The sequence below is a fragment of the Antedon mediterranea genome, chromosome 5, assembly GCF_964355755.1.
Source record: "Antedon mediterranea chromosome 5, ecAntMedi1.1, whole genome shotgun sequence".
In the NCBI taxonomy this organism is placed as follows: Eukaryota; Metazoa; Echinodermata; class Crinoidea; order Comatulida; family Antedonidae; genus Antedon; species Antedon mediterranea.
Window position 1 is genome coordinate 8,707,195 of NC_092674.1, and position 16,818 is coordinate 8,724,012.

At 34.7% G+C, this 16,818-nt stretch overlaps 2 protein-coding genes across 2 annotated transcripts in view; both read left to right on the forward strand.

Moving 5' to 3' along the window:
- The window catches only part of LOC140050112 (E3 SUMO-protein ligase RanBP2-like), a 35,676-nt gene extending 30,567 nt beyond the window's left edge, over positions 1–5,109 (forward strand). The window contains exons 21-27 of the mRNA XM_072095150.1: positions 57–296; positions 392–496; positions 604–1,157; positions 1,410–2,018; positions 2,210–3,599; positions 3,712–4,305; positions 4,459–5,109. Coding sequence (XP_071951251.1) covers positions 57–296; positions 392–496; positions 604–1,157; positions 1,410–2,018; positions 2,210–3,599; positions 3,712–4,304 — 3,491 coding nt within the window. The 3' untranslated portion in view covers position 4,305; positions 4,459–5,109. The remainder of the gene's footprint in view (positions 1–56; positions 297–391; positions 497–603; positions 1,158–1,409; positions 2,019–2,209; positions 3,600–3,711; positions 4,306–4,458) is intronic.
- A 2,018-nt stretch (positions 5,110–7,127) lies between these two features.
- LOC140049664 (uncharacterized) lies at positions 7,128–11,765 on the forward strand. Its single transcript, XM_072094614.1, has 5 exons — positions 7,128–8,271; positions 8,515–8,663; positions 8,844–9,425; positions 9,617–10,054; positions 10,245–11,765. The coding sequence occupies exons 1-5, from the start codon at positions 7,128–7,130 to the stop codon at positions 11,376–11,378; spliced, it is 3,447 nt and encodes a 1,148-aa protein (XP_071950715.1). The 3' UTR covers positions 11,379–11,765.
- Positions 11,766–16,818: the final 5,053 nt, after the last annotated feature.

The following is a 16,818-nucleotide window of genomic DNA, read 5'->3' on the forward strand; positions in this document are numbered from 1 at the left end:
GCAATGAACAATTTTCTTAACCCCATTTAATTGTACTGTCTTATTTTTTAAATCAGAGGAGGATGATGTTATATTGATTTATGAAAGAAAACCAACTCCAGCACAGATTGCGATGGCTCTCAAATTGAAGCTGCCTCCAACATTCTATCTCTATGAATACAAAAAACCGTGCCCTGGTTGTATTGGTTGTGAAGATATCAATCTGGCAATGTTGTATAAAAAGGAAAACAAAGTTTTCAAAGATGCCACTCAGGCCAGTACTACTATCTTGCAAGACCCTAAACCAACACAAGAATGTAAGTTTTTCATATATACAGAAAAATGTTTTTGAAAGGTATTTTTAGACCTTGTTTATATTTAATTTTTTATATATATATATATTCTTTTTCAGCAACTTCTACAGAACCATTGATGTTTGGAGGAGGATCGTCCACCTCTTTGACCTTTGCGTCTGTCACAGCTGGCAAACAAAATACTCCAGATTTTATGAAACAACGTAATTCACTTTTTACTTCTAACTTTTTACAATTAACTCGGTACTCATTTGTTAATAGAACAACTTAAATAATAAAGTTCACTATTATTTATTATTCATTATTTCAGAATCTGCAAAGGCATTCTCTTGGACAAGTGCTGGCGCACAGCTGTTTAGCTCTAGTGCAGGAGGTGATGATGAGTACGACCCACATTATGAAGCTATTGTGACTTTGCCTGAAGTTGTCGATCTTAAAACTGGAGAGGAAGACGAAAAATGCCTTTATAAAGATCGTGCCAAACTGTACCGATTCAACAAAGATATAAACCAGTGGAAAGAGCGTGGAGTTGGAGATGTCAAATTCATGCAGAATAAGAACACTGGTAGGATACGTGTGCTAATGCGTCGTGATCAGGTATTGAAAGTGTGTGCTAACCACATGATCACAGCAGACCTTGATATGAAAGCTATGCAGTCATCAGATCGTGCCTGGGTCTGGAGTGCACTTGATTTCTCTGAAGGAGAAGCGCAAATGGAGCAATTGGCAATCAAGTTCAAGAAGCCAGAAATGGCAAAGGAATTTAAAGAGAAGTTTGATGAGTGTAAAGTCCTTGTTAAAGAAGCAGAAACAAAAGCAAATGAAAAGCCGGAAACTAAAAAGATCCCAGAAAAACCAAAAGAGGTTTGTACATTATTTAGCTTTAATGGGGAACTGAAAGTGTCTTCTGCCTGATAATGTTTTACAAACATTTTTATATAATCTTCGTTAAATGAAAATGATAATACATATACTTTATAATTATCCATAATTTACGATTATTAATTAGTTTTTGAATGTGTAGTGTATAATGTAGTTATCAGAGATTATGATATTTGTCTTCAAAGAATTTCATATGTTACATTAATGTTTCTATTTTAAACTTTTCCTGATTAGACTTTTGCTGACAAGTTCAAACCAAAAGCAGGAACATGGATATGCGACACTTGTCTTGTTAACAATCCTCCTGACACAGTTAAATGTCTTGCTTGTGCTACACTCAAACCAGGAGCAGCACCACCTCAATCGGCAGCTGCATCAACTAAACCTTCCGGAGCTACTGGATTCAGGTTTGATGGTCCAACTAGTTCACCACAAACTTCAAAATTCAGTTTTGGTGGAGGTTCTGGTCCTGCAAGTGATGTTAAATCTCAGTCTGGTTTTTCTTTTGGAAAGCCAGCAAATGTTGCAGACAGTAAACCTTCAGAATTTTCTTTTGGAAAGTCCACTGGTGGTGCTGCTGCTCTCCCCTCCACAGGCTTCTCATTCGGACAAGCTAGTGGTACGCCTACCTCAGGCTTTTCTTTTGGTAAAACTGATGGTAATAAAGCAGACTCAACAACTAGCAAGCCATCTGGGTTCTCTTTCGGCCAGACAAGTGACAGTAGTCAGCAACCACCAACTGGTGGATTTTCATTTGTTGCTGATTCAAGTAAAACAGCATCCCCAGTCCAATCGAAAGCAGCACCTGCTGTCACTACTGATGTTACTGCTGAAAAATCAATGGTAAACAATTTCAATATTCTTTCAATATAATATATTTTGTTCCGTAAAACAATAATACTATTTTGCTTTGATGGCCAATTGGGAGATAATTTCTTTTTGATGCGTCATGGTTCCGACAAAACACTTCCCAACTCTTTTATTATTTAGTACATAAATATAATACCTTTATTAATTATCTTAACACTTTTTAGACTTTAGCAGAACGATTAAAACCTAAACCAGGATCCTGGTCTTGTCCTACATGTTACTGCCAGAATTCTGCCGAACAGAAGAAATGTCCAGCATGCCAAACCTGCCAACCAGGTAGTCAACCAGAAGCATCTAGTTCAACTGCACCTTCTAGCAGTTCTTTCCAATTTGGCAGCAGTTCAGCTTTCGGACAGTTGCAAGGAAGTAGCCAAGAAGGTGCTGTGGCACCAACAACACCTACAAAGACTTTCTCATTTGGTTCTTCTGGAAAGGTATTGCCGCAATTCTCTTTTGGTGAAGGTGGTGAAACTACTGGCGCCACTTCAAAACCCGTCTCAACTGGATTTACCTTTGGGGCAACACCAGCATCCAGTGGATTCATATTTGGAAATAACCAGAATCAAAATGCATCCGAAGAACAAGCTCTTGATCTTTCATCACCAAAAAAGACAGGCAGCCCAAGCTGTAAATTTTCAGAGATACCAAAATCATTCACCTTTCAATTCAAAATGGATCCTTATGAAGCAGCAAATGCACCACCAGCATCTCCAACAAAATCACCTGGTATTCAGCGATCACCTGGTCTAATCAAATCACCAGGTCTAGATAAGTCAGGAGATGATTCTTATTACAAAGATGATGACAATGATGGTCTGCATTTTGAGCCAGTTGTTCAACTTGATCTGGTGGAACTTACAACCGGAGAGGAAGATGAAGAAGCAGAGTTTTGCCATCGAGCAAAGATGTATCGATATAACAAGGAAACCAATGAATGGAAAGAACGTGGTTTGGGTGATATTAAAATACTAAGACATAAAGTAACTGGACTATACCGCCTTTTAATGAGACGAGAGCAAGTTCTGAAGTTATGTGCAAACCATTTCATTCTCCCAGAGATAGTTCTTCGGCCAAATTCAGGTTCTGATCGGTCTTGGGTCTGGACAGCAATGGATGCTTCTGATGATGGACAAGTCAAATCTGAATTGCTGGCAGTTCGTTTCAAGACTGCTGAGACTGCTACTGAATTCAAAGAAGCATTTGAAAATGCAAAGGAAGCTGTCAAGAAGATTAAGAGTATTAAGAAGTCTGAGCCAGCAGAAGTAAAAGAGACACAGGAGATAAATAAAGATGAAGTGAAGGAGATCGAAAATGAAGAGGTAACAGAAGACCAAAAAAGGGAGGAAGTTGAAGATGATGAAGAATATGAAGATGACGACGATTATGAAGACTATGATGATGAAGATGATGATGACAATGATGGTGAAGATGACAATGTTGATGAAGATGTAGAAGAGGAAGAAAAACCGAAAGAATCTCAGGAGGAAAAAAAATTAGAAAAGCAGGAAGAAAAACAGGAGGAAAAGCCAGGAAACACAAAAGATAATACTGCAGGTATTGTTTGTTATTCCTTACGTATTAAATGTAGTTGTATAAGCCTAATTCCATATTTTTTCTAAGCCAGATTGGTGTACATAACACTTTTATTTTAATGTTTTCTCTTTAGCTGCTGCTGCACCTAAATTAACATTCAGTTTCGGAATGGACTTTGCATCGGCAGTCAGAAAATCAATGAACGAAGATAAAACTAAGCCCAGCTCAATATTCAGTCCTGAAAAGAATTCTGGTTCCAGTCCCAATAAAGGTTCTGATCAAGGATTTTATCCAGAAGAAGAACGGGATGATCTGCAGTTTAAACCAGTTGTCACCTTGCAAGAGGTGGAGGTAAAGACTGGTGAAGAAGAGGAAGAACAGTTGTTCTGTCAACGTGCTAAGCTTTTCCGTTGGAATCGTGACGAATCCCAGTGGAAAGATCGTGGCGTTGGAGAGATTAAGATCTTAAAACACAATGTCTTGAATCGATGTCGTATTTTAATGCGCAGAGATCAAGTATTGAAAATATGTGCCAACCATATCATCACACCAGAGATGGAGTTAAAACCAAATGCAGGGTCTGACAGATCCCTTGTTTGGAACGCTATGGATGCATCTGAAATGGAACCGCAATTGGAACAGCTGGCTGTAAGGTTCAAAACTTCGGATATTACTTCTGAATTTAAATCAGTCTTTGAAAAATGTCAAAAGAGTCCAACCAATTAAAGTAAGTTGCTCATCATATACTCCTTATAGGCTCATTCACTAAAACACCTTTCCTACCCCATCAATGTTGCAATCAAAGTATGGCAATCCTTCATGATGAATGTTTTCAAACACATTTGTGTTATAAATCTGTTTGATGTTTTTTTTTTTTCAGATATTGGAGATGGCAGATTGATAATGTTATGTACGATGACACCCCTTTTGACGTGTAGTAACCCATTATGTAACATAATTAATAGAAATAAATTGTGTAACAATGAAGATTATAATTATGTTACAATGTAACATCTTATTAAAACTACTAAAATGCCAATCACAATGTTGCCTAGCAACTAAAGTATTTTGCATATTTATGATTTTGCATGATTTATATCCTGTGAATTTTTGAAGATTTATCAAGGGGGAAGAACGAATACCATAGTTAAAAGGTTCAATAACAATAAAAGAAAACAAACATGAACAATTAAAATGGTTATTGACATCACAGTGTATCATAGATGACACAAATTTGTTTCTATTCATATTGAGATAATAATATGAAATTCCATTTACGAAAAAAGGTTGCTTCATGTAAAGGAATGTTGTAGGTACTTACTCTGTATAATAGCCTTGCTTTGAGTTAAGAGTAAAATCTATTATAGTTAAGAGCTCTTTCATATAATATTGTGATCTACTTTCTCTGTTACACTTACAGCTTTTTATTTGTACTTTATTTTATATAGAATAAATATGAGTAATTTTGCCAATTAAACTTACTGGATGAAGTCTTATTTTTCGCATTCTTTTATAAATAGTATATAGAGTAAGTAGCAAGGGAACAAGTAGATAGCTTTTGATTTGATTATATCAATACACTATATAAAGAAAAAAAAGACAAAAGGAATATCATGTACATTGTATCAGTATCTATAATACTATGTACATTTTGGCGCTACTTTACTTTGGAATATGTACAGTACTATAGTTTAGTTTATGAATGATTATATTTTTGTTCTGTTCAGTAGGTCAGACTATATACAAATGTTTACTACTGATTAATTAATATAAATCATCATTTCTGAAGAAAGAACAATAATTAAAACTGTCAAAAAGTCGAGCTGCGTTTTAATTAAATTAATTATTATTTAAATATTTCTTGGGTTGAGCTCAAGCAATTGAGGTGCAAAATGGATGCGTGCCTCAACAAACTGTTTAAAGCTCAGGTACAGGCATGAATTTTAAATATAATATTTGGTTAATTGTACATAAATCAAATATGTGCAACATACATCATGACAAAAAAACATGAATTTCAATCAAAATGGTAAAATAAAAAATTTAGAAAAATTCGGCTATAAAAACCATTTAGATAGTACTACCTGTAGTTAGGTAGTTAAACCTAATGTAATAACATGTCTGGTGACTCTCTAGCAAGTGAAAAAATAAATGGTGGGTATACGGTGGATAATTTTTGCTATAGCACGAAAATAAAAACACCAGGAACGTAAAATTCAAGTTATATTACGTATATTAAGCCATAACATTTTTTACCACACCGTTTATTTTTCATAGTATTTTAAAAATTCCTCTCTATTTACAACATTTGTGTACAAAAGAATAGAGATTTTATCCCCCAACAAAGTGCTTATTTTCAACAAGATCCTGTAACACAAATAAAATTCCAAAAATTATGAAACATAATGATAATTATTGGAATGTATGATCAATAGAAATGTTTTGCCCCACCTCACCTGGCCTTTAAATCTTTAATGAAAGGTTAATTATTAATTGATTTAGCGTTTATCAGAATGTATTTGTATAAAATGAAAATAATTAGATGTAGGCCTATACAGTGATAATACCATGGAGCTATAACATTTTTAATTGTATTGCTCCATTGTAATACGTTTCGTATAATGATTTGATTATCATAGACTGAGTTTTGGCCAACTTGGCTTACCATAGTGTAACTTGGGAATTTCCAGAACAATGACGTATCACTACATTCTGATCCCTTTCCTGCCCACACTGTACTGTACTATACTTTAATCGTTCTGAGGGGAACCACCACCACTAGGCAGGAATTTATAAAAGTTTAAATTTCATTTCAAGGTAAGCCTATGTTATTTGGTAAAAAGATTTTAAGTTGTATTGTTATTGCTCCTGTTACCGGTCCTTCCCGTACTTCCAAATTAGTACTCTAGCCGAGTTTAGGCCTACATTTAGGCAGCGCCTGCTTAGACCCATCAAGGTATTACAGTAGTACTGTAGGCGTGCTAAACGACCGCAGTGTATGCAACGCCCAAATGATTCGCTAATCCGGCCAAATATTTATCATGTTTGGCTTTATATTTTTAACTATAAACGGTCTATATAAGCTATCTATGAGAACTAATAAATTAGTAATAATTAGGTTATTTATAATAATAGTCTAGACCTACCTTACTTTTCACAGGATTTTTTCAACTGCCATGGGATGGCATCTAAAGAATTGATTGAAGTAATTGATGCAGCAGCACTTGAGTGTCCTTTATGTATGAACCACTTCACAAGCCCAAAGATTCTAGCATGTGTTCATTCATTCTGTCTTGAGTGTCTTGAGAAATGGATGAAGAAAAGCAATGGTGTACTCAGCTGCCCAACATGTCGTGAAGTCTGCCAGATTCCAGAAGGAGGACTTCAAAACTTGAAGAATAACATATTCATCAGTGGCTTGTTGGACTATGTCACTACATTAGAAGAGAAGACCGCTCCAACTTGTAGTCTTTGTAGTACAGCAACATGTTTCTGCTGTCGAGATTGTGATGAACAAATTGCACGTCTTGCAGAGATATCCATGCAAAAATGAAGATATCACAACATCATCGCATCATCACGATGGAAGAATATACTGTTATCAACCCTGTGGAACATTTGGCTTCTAAATCTGTATATTGTTGCAACCATAATATGCCACTTCATTTCTTCTGTGGCAGCTGTAAGGTTCCAGTATGTGTAGGCTGTACATTAGTGGAACATCCAATATCTGATGGTCATAACATAATAAATATAGAAACTGCATTTGAGTCATTCGCAAAACTTTCAGAAAGTTTTATAAATAAAGCAGAAGAAAATTTGATTAAGTTTCATGACATTGCAAAGCAACTCAAAATAAAAGAGGAATTGGAAATGTCTAATTACAAAGAGTGTGAAGTAAAAATCACAGAAGAAGCTAACAAGGCACACCAATTGATTGATCGTTATAAGAAAGATCAACTCCAAGACCTTGAATCATCTCACCAACACAATCTTAAGTTAATCAGTGCCAATGAAAGTGAGGTTGAATTGGCTATTGCTAAATTTTCTAGTACACAGGGAATTGTACGTACCTTGATACATAGCCCAAACCATGCTATGGCATTAAGATCAAGTTCTGATGTTACCAAACGAATGGACGAGCTTGTAGAACAAGATAACATTTCTGATGATATTCTCACACCAAATTTGGTGAAATATAAGAATACCAGATTTGAAGTGAAGACTGTTGATATTTTACATGGCAATGATGATTATGAAGCGATCATGACTTTACCAAAAGCCAGTCTAAAGACTGAAGATAGAATCAAAAACTGGTTATGGAAAGATCTTGCCAAGTTGTGGACTTTCAACAAGGATACATATCCAAAGTGGAAAGAACATGAAGGTCATGTTGTCACATTTTGTCATACAAACTCTGGTAAGATGCAAATGTTAGTATTGAAAATTGAAATCTGTATTAGTCAGACAGTCACAGCAGACAGTGAGATGAAAGCAGTGAAGTCATCAGGACATGCCTGGGTCTGGAGTGATGCGGAAATGAAGAAATATGCACTCATATTCAAGGAGCCACAGTTCGCAAGAAAAATTAAAGATGATTTTGACGAGTATAAAAAGCTTGCTAATGAAGTAGAAGTAACAGCAAATGAGAAGCAGCAAACAAAGAAACAACCAAAAGAAACAAACAGAAAAGGTTTGTAAATTTATTACTTTATTAAGTACCTTTATCTCAAACCCATTGCTTAAACATAGAAAGGGGAGAGAGGGATGTTAAGTTAATGAATGAAATTCTATATTCACAAATTAATTAATCTATTTTAATCATTCTGTTCCGGACAGTCTACTAGTGGTACCACTGCCTCCTCTCGAACCACAAGCTTCCGATTTCGACAGACTAGTGTTTTGCCTACCTTTTCTTTTTGTAAAACTACTACAGCTATAAAACCTTGCTTCTCTTGGCAGCCAACAACTGCTAGTGACAGCCAACAAACTACTGGAATTTCATTTGATGTTGATTCAACTAGTAAAGAAGTGCAACAGAAAGCATTACCTGATTCAGCTGGTGTTAATTTTGGCAAATCAATGGTAAATAAAATGTAACTTTCTTCCCAGATACAGTATGTTCTATAAGATAATGGTGATGGTTTATTTTATAATTAATTTGAACTGTAGTTATTCAGAGATAATGACAGTCTTCAAAGGATTTCATATGTTACATTAATGTTTCTATTTTAAACTTTTCCTGATTAAACTTTTCCTGACAAGTTCAAACCAAAAGTAGGAACATGGACATGCGACACTTGTCTTGTTAATAATGCTCCTGACACAGTTAAATGTCTTGCTTGTGCTACACTCAAACCAGGAGCAGCACCACCTCAATCAGCAGCTGCATCAACTAAACCTTCCGGAGCTACTGGATTCAGGTTTGTCGTTCCAACTAGTTCACCACAAACTTCAAAATTCAGTTTTGGTGCATGTTCTGGTGCATGTTCTGGTCCTGTAAATGATGTTAAATCTCAGTCTGGTTTTTCTTTTGGAAAGCCAGCAGATGTTGCAGACAGTAAATCTTCAGAATTTTATTTTGGACAGTCCACTGGTGGCTCATTCGGACAAGCTAGTGGTAAGCCTACCTCAGGCTTTTCCTTTGGTAAATCTGATGATGGTAACAAAGCAAACTCAACAACTAGCAAGCCATCTGGGTTCTCTTTCGGTCATACAAGTGACAGTAGTCAGCAACCACCAACTGGTGGATTTTCATTTGTTGCTGATTCAAGTAAAACAGCATCCCCAGTCCAACCGAAAGCAGTACCTATTGTCACTACTGATGATACTGCTGAAAAATCAATGGTAAACAATTTCAATATTCTTTCAATATATTTTGTTTCGTAAAACAATATCACTATTTTGCTTTGATGACCAATTGGGAGATAATTTCTTTTTGATGTGCCATGCTTCCTACAAAACACTTCCCAACTCTTTTATTATTTAGTAAATAAATATAATACCTTTATTAATTATCTTAAAACTTGGTATTTCAGATTTTAGCAGAACGATTAAAACCTAAACCCGGATCCTGGTCTTGTCCTACATGTTACTGCCAGAATTCTACCGAACAGAAGAAATGTCCAGCATGCCAAACCTGCCAACCGGGTAGTCAACCAGAAGCATCTAGTTCAACTGCACCTTTTGGACAGTCCACTGGAGGTGCTTCCCTCCCCTCCACAGGCTTCTCATTCGGACAAGCTAGTAGTAAGCCTACCTCAGGCTTTTCCTTAGGTAAATCTGATGATGGTAACAAAGCAAACTCAACAACTAGCAAGCCATCTGGGTTCTCTTTCTGTCATACAAGTGACAGTAGTCAGCAACCACCAACTGGTGGATTTTCATTTGTTGTTGATTCAAGTAAAACAGCATCCCCAGTCCAACCGAAAGCAGCACCTATTGTCACTACTGATGTTACTGCTGAAAAATCAATGGTAAACAATTTCAATATTCTTTCAATATATTTTGTTTCGTAAAACAATATCACTATTTTGCTTTGATGGCCAATTGGGAGATAATTTCTTTTTGATGTGCCATGCTTCCTACAAAACACTTCCCAACTCTTTTATTATTTAGTAAATAAATATAATTAATTATTAATTATCTTAAAACTTTGTATTTCAGACTTTAGCAGAACGATTAAAACCTAAACCAGGATCCTGGTCTTGTCCTACATGTTACTGCCAGAATTCTGCCGAACAGAAGAAATGTCCAGCATGCCAAACCTGCCAACCGGGTAGTCAACCAGAAGCATCTAGTTCAACTGCACCTTCTAGCAGTTCTTTCCAATTTGGCAGCAGTTCAGCTTTCGGACAATTGCAAAGAAGTAGCCAAGAAGGTGCTGTAGCACCAACATCACCTACAAAGACTTTCTCATTTGGTTCTTCTGGAAAGGCATTTTCACAATACTCTTTTGGTGAAGGTGGTGAAACTACTGACGCCACTTCAAAACCTGTCTCAACTGGATTTACCTTTGGGGCGACACCAGCATCCAGTGGGTTCTTATTTGGAAATCTTTCATCACCGGAAAAGACCGGCAGCCCAAGTTGTAAATTTTCTGAGATACCAAAATCATTCACCTTTCAATTCAAAATAAATCCTCAGGAAGCAGCAAATGTACCACCAGCATCTCCAACAAAATCACTTGGTATTATTCATTTTGAGCCAGTTGTTCAACTTGATCTGGTGGAGCTTACAACTGGAGAGGAAGATGAAGAAACAGAGTTTTGCCATCGAGCAAAGATGTACCGATTTAACAAGAAAACCAATGAATGGAAAGAACGTGGTTGCGGTGACATTAAAATACTAAGACATAAAGTAACTGGACTATACCGCCTTTTAATGAGACGAGAGAAAGTTCTGAAGTTATGTGCAAACCATTTCATTTTCCCAGAGATAGTTCTTCGACCAAATTCAGGTTCTGATCGGTCTTGGGTCTGGACAGCAATGGATGCTTCTGATGATGGACAAGTAAAATCTGAATTGCTGGCAGTTCGGTTTAAGACTGCTGAGACTGCTACGAAATTCAAAGCAGCATTTGAAAATGCAAAGGAAGCTGTCAAGAAGATTAAAAGTATTAAGAAATCTGAGCCAGCAGAAGTAAAAGAGACACAGGAGATAAATAAAGATGAAGTGAAGGAGATCGAAAATGAAGAAGGAACAGAATACCACAAAATGGTGGAATTTAAAGAAGATGAAGAATATGAAGATGACGACGACGATGATTATGAAATAATTAAATTTATCTTTGATTTATAAAAGAAAAAAGGGTTTACGAATTACTTTCTGAAATCAAATGCATAAGAATGGGTTTACTAAATTACTTTCTGAAATCAAATGCATAAGAATGGGTTTACTAATTACTTTATCATATTATATAATTTTCTAATAGATGTTTTTTATACAGTTTTCTAAATACATGAACATTTGTGGAGTTTTTAAGTTCAACGGAGAGTTTATTCCATATTAAAATTTCTTTATTTGATAACACATTTGTTTGAACATAGTTTTCCTTAAATTGGTAATAAAATGTTCCATGCTGTCTGGTATTATAGGTATGAATATCTTTATTTTATTTAAAATACCGTTGGATTATAGAAGGAAGTTGTTGTGGGCTTTGTACATTATTATGGCAGTATTTAATTCAATTACATCAAATATATTTAATGTTTTAAATGTATACAAAGTGGGTTTAGTGTGAGCTAAATAGTCAGCTTTATAGACAATTCTAATTACCCTTTTTTGTAACAAAAATAAATGCTGTAATGTACTTTTATATGAGTTACCCCATATTTCACAACAATAATTAATGTATGGTAAAACTAATGAATTATACAGAATAAATAATACACTACTTTCAAGTAGTTTTCTTAATCTATAGCCTAAGTTATACTGATGTTTTTAGCAATTTTTGTGTTTAACATGTTTTTTCCAATTAGCTTACAATCAATTTCTATTCCAAGAAATGTAGTGCTATAAACCCGGTCAATTTCAACATCGTCTATTGTTACTTTGGTTTCACATGTAACGTTTTTGGAATGGAAGATTATATAATTTGTTTTTTAACGTTTAACGAAAGTTTATTCACTGCAAACCATATGTGAAGTTTATTTAACTCATTACTGACAATACTGCAAACTTGTTTCACATTTTTGCCAGAGCAAATAAGATTTGTACCATCAGCAAATAAGATAAAATTAAGCAATGGCGACACACGATAAATATCATTTATGTACAGCAAAAATATGGAGGGCCCCAAAATTGAACATTGCGGTACACCGCATATAATTTCTATAGGATCCGATTTGATAAATAACTTTTTAACCACCTTGAAGCCACACTTCGAATTCCATAATATTCTAATTTTTTTAGTAAGATGTCATGGTCAATGGTGTCAAAAGCTTTCTTGAGATCTATAAAGACGCCAACCGAGTAATTAGACTTGTCTATTGCAAATGTAATGTCTTCATTAAGTTTAAATAACTTATTTGGTTTTCGCCCAAATTATTCTACAACCCATGCCTTAATAAGCCATGGGTTGTAGAATAATTTGGGCGAAAGCCAAATTGTCCACTATATAATAAATTGCGTTTGTTTATAAATGTCATTAATCTATTGTTAAACATCTTTTCTAATATTTTTGAAAATTGCGGAAGTAAAGAGATTGGCCTATAGTTGTTAAAATCTTGTTTATCACCAGATTTATAAACAGGTATTACCTTTGCACTTTTGAGCATATTTGGAAATGTTCCACATTCTAATGACAGGTTACATATACGCGTTACAGGTTGAACAATTTCATATACAGGTATTACTCTTTTAACCATATACATATCGATATTATCAAGTCCATAAGAATATTTACTTTTAAAATTTAGAACTTCCCTTAAAACTTCCTCACATGAAACATTGTCTAAAAATAATGATTGTTGTACACTTTCATTCATATATGATCTAAAACTTGTATCATCAATATGTGGAATTTGCTTAGCTAAATTAGGTCCAACATTTGAAAAACCATTTGCAATATTTTTGGGATGAGACACAATTTCATTTCCCTGTTTAAATTCTCTTGGTAAATTATTTGTGGTATTCTTTCTGTTTGCGAAATCATTTAATATCTTCTAAGTACCCTTGATGTTCTTTTCTTTCTCTTTCAAGATTTTACTGTAGTATGTTTTTCTGCATTTCTAAGAATTCTTGTTTGTTTTTATATGTTTTGTATTTATTTGCTGAAGCTAAACTTTGGTATTTTTAAGTCCCGTAGTAAACCATGGTTTATTTTCTCTTTTTTTAGATATATTAATTTTTTTCAATGGCAAATTTTTATTATACAAATCAGTAAAAACATTTATGAATTGATTATATGCCAAATCCGGGTCATTTACATTTTCCAATATTTGCCAATTTGTATTTCTTAGGTCAGATTAAATTTTTTTATATTCTCGTCATTAATTACTCTTTTAAAAATAAAATTGGGTTCTTGTATAGTTTCCACATTATAGTCAACAAGAGAAAAAACAAGTTGATCACTTATATCATTTATCAAAATACCACTTTTCATGGAGACTTCAATCTCTGGCGTAAATATGTTGTCTATAATAAGCGAAGCACTAGTCTCAGTTACCCTTGTTGGTTTTGTTATAAGAGGGAAGGTGCCATTACTAATAATATATCCACAAAAAGACTTGTGTACTTGTTACTTTCATATTTCAAAAGATCAATATTATAATCACCACATATGTATAATTGTTTATCTCTCTTTTCATGAAAAATGTTCAAATCCAAATCACTACCAGGTGCTCGGTAAATACAACTGACGATTATATTTCTTTTTGTATCATTGACAATTTCAACAGAAACACATTCGCAGCAATTTTTCTTTCTAAATGATACATTTTGTATTGTTTTGTGTTTAATTGAGCTTTTATAAACAATGCTATCCCACCCCCAGATTTGTCTTCCCTCGATGTAAAGTATGATTCATAGCCATTTAAACTAAAGACATTTTCTTTGCTATCACTTGCCCATGTCTCAGATATTGCTGACTACAGCTATAAAAACCTGGGTTATCTTTCAAGATACCAAAATCATTCACCTTTCAATTCAAAATGGATCCTCAGGAAGCAGCAAATGTACCACCAGCATCTCCAACAAAGTCACTTGGTATTATGCATTTTGAGCAGTTGTTCAACTTGATCTGGTGGAGCTTACAACTGGAGAGGAAGATGAAGAAACAGAGAATTGCTGGCAGTTCGATTCAAGACTGCTGAGACTGCTACTAAATTCAAAGCAGCATTTGAAAATGCAAAGGAAGCTGTCAAAGAGAAAAATTTAGTAAGAAGTCTGAGCCAGCAGAAGAAGTAAAAGAGACATAGGAGATAAATAAAGATGAAATGAAGGAGATCGAAAATGAAGAGGCAACAGAAGACCACAAAAGGGAAGAAGTTGAACATGACGAAGTATATGAAGTTGACGATGATTATGAAGACTATGAGGATGAAGATGACAACGATAATGGTGAAGATGACGACGATGATGAAGAAGATGCAGAAGAGGAAGAAAAACCGAAAGAAACTCAGGTGAAAAAACAAATAGAAAAGTAGGAAGAAACAGGAGGAAAGCAAAAGATAATACTACAGGTATTGTTTGTTATTCCAAGGAAGAGTGAAATTTCACTCTTCCCTGGTCATTCCTTTTCCTTACATATTCAATGTGGTTGTATAAGCCTAATTCCATCTCATGTTAGCCCGGTTTGTGTACATAACACTTACCTAAATTAATATCAGCAGTCAGAAAAACAATGAATGACGATAATTATATAAGCGTAGCTCAACATTCAGTCCTGAAAAGAATTCTGGATCAAGTTCAAAGAGTTCTGATCAATGATTTTATACAGAAGAAGAACGGGATGATCTGCAGTTTAAACCAGTTGTCACCTTGCAAGAGGTTGAGGTAAAGACTCATGGTGAAGAAGAGGAGCAAAAGTTGTACTGTCAACGAAGCTTTTCCGTTGGAATCGTGTGACGAGTTCCAGTGGAAAGATTGGCGTTGGAGAGATTAAGATCTTAAAAGACAATGGCTTGAATCGATGTCGTATTTTAATGCGCAGAGATCAAGTATTGAAAATATGTGGCAACCATAATCATCACATCAGAGATGGAGTTAAAACCGAATGCAGGGTCTGACCGATCCCTTAGAACGCTATATGCATCTGAAATGGAACTGCAAGCTTCAAAACTTCGGATATTGCTTCCGAATTTAAATCAGTCTTTGAAAAATGTCAAAAGAGTCCAATCACTTAAAGTAAGTTGCTCATCATACACTCCTTCATAATAGGCTCATTCACCAAAACACCTTTCCTACCACACTCAATGTTGCAATCAAAGTAGAGTATGGCAATCCTTCATGATAAATGTTTTCATATTTTAAACATAATGTGTTACTGTACTATCTGTTTTTAGTCGCGTGGACGCGACTCTATAGTTTACTATGTCGGTCGGTCGGTCTGTCGGTCCAGTATCACTATGCGTTTTAGCACGCGGCTTATGGCTGTTGGCCTTGTTTTTATTAAAAATTAATTTACTACTAAAAATGTTGCCTAGCAACTAACTCTTTTGAATATTTATGATTTTGCATGAGTGTATCCTGTGAAGTTTTGAACATTTATCAAGGGAGAAAAACGAATACCATACTAAAAAGGTTAAATAAATAAAAGAAAACAAACGTGGACAATTACAATGGTTATAGACGTGAACAGTGTATCATAGATTACACACATTTGTATCATAGATTACACACATTTGTATCTTTTGGAATGGAGTTGTGGGTTGGTGGTTATGATGCTTGTCTACCACTCCAAGGGTCCTAGGTTCAAATCCCGTCACATGTCAGGATTTTTTCTAAGGACCAAATTACTCCACTCCCAAAGACTTGTAATAAGACTTTGTTTATGTAGAGCATCTTGTGTATATGTTTGTCTTGTGAACCTCCGATGGTCCCTAATGATCAGCAATAGCTGGATGGATCACCACCCTCATTAAAAATATGGTTTTAAAAAAAATCAAAAAAAAAATCTATATTAAAGATGTATTGCCCCTTTGACTAATTCCAAAAAAATAAAAAATAAAATATTTCGAAAGAAAGGTGGGTCATTTTAAAGTATCATAATAGTTATTAACTATCACCAAAACTTTTTCGAAAAAAAAAAATTTAACTGAAATACAGACTTTTTTTTGTTAAAAAAATAACTTTGACTTCCAGTCAAAGTTTTCAATCAAAACATATCCCATAATGAAACGCACTTGTTTGGCTACTCTGTATGCATAATCATAAAACTTCCTCATGATCTGGGTGAAAATACCTTCTTAACCGTGACGAGTTGTAAACAATCCTAATTTAGCATATGCATAATGCGTACTCATGGTTTGAAATCTTTGTTTACTTTCGCTCGTGACGATTTTCCAGATGAAATGTAATTAAACTAATTTACCTGTTAATTACGTAAACTTGTTGTTTTTGGCTCGAATTTTCGACTTAAAGTGAATAACTTTAATATTACTTTGATATGGCCATTTTACATTTAGAATATTTTGACCTTCATTTTTTTGTGTTTCAAGGGACAATACATCTTTAATATAAGATAATAATATGAAATTCCATTTAGGAAAAAATAAGACAAGGATGCTCTTTGTAAAGG

What these genes read in the sequence shown, in the direction of transcription:
- LOC140049664 (XM_072094614.1), top strand. Translation starts at nt 7,128, where the DNA reads ATGAAGATATCACAACATCATCGCATCATCACGATGGAAGAATATACT. An exon ending in TTAATTTTGGCAAATCAATG is followed by an intron (nt 8,664 to 8,843) that starts GTAAATAAAATG and finishes TTTCCTGACAAG; the next exon opens with TTCAAACCAAAAGTAGGAAC. An exon ending in ATACTGCTGAAAAATCAATG is followed by an intron (nt 9,426 to 9,616) that starts GTAAACAATTTC and finishes TTGGTATTTCAG; the next exon opens with ATTTTAGCAGAACGATTAAA.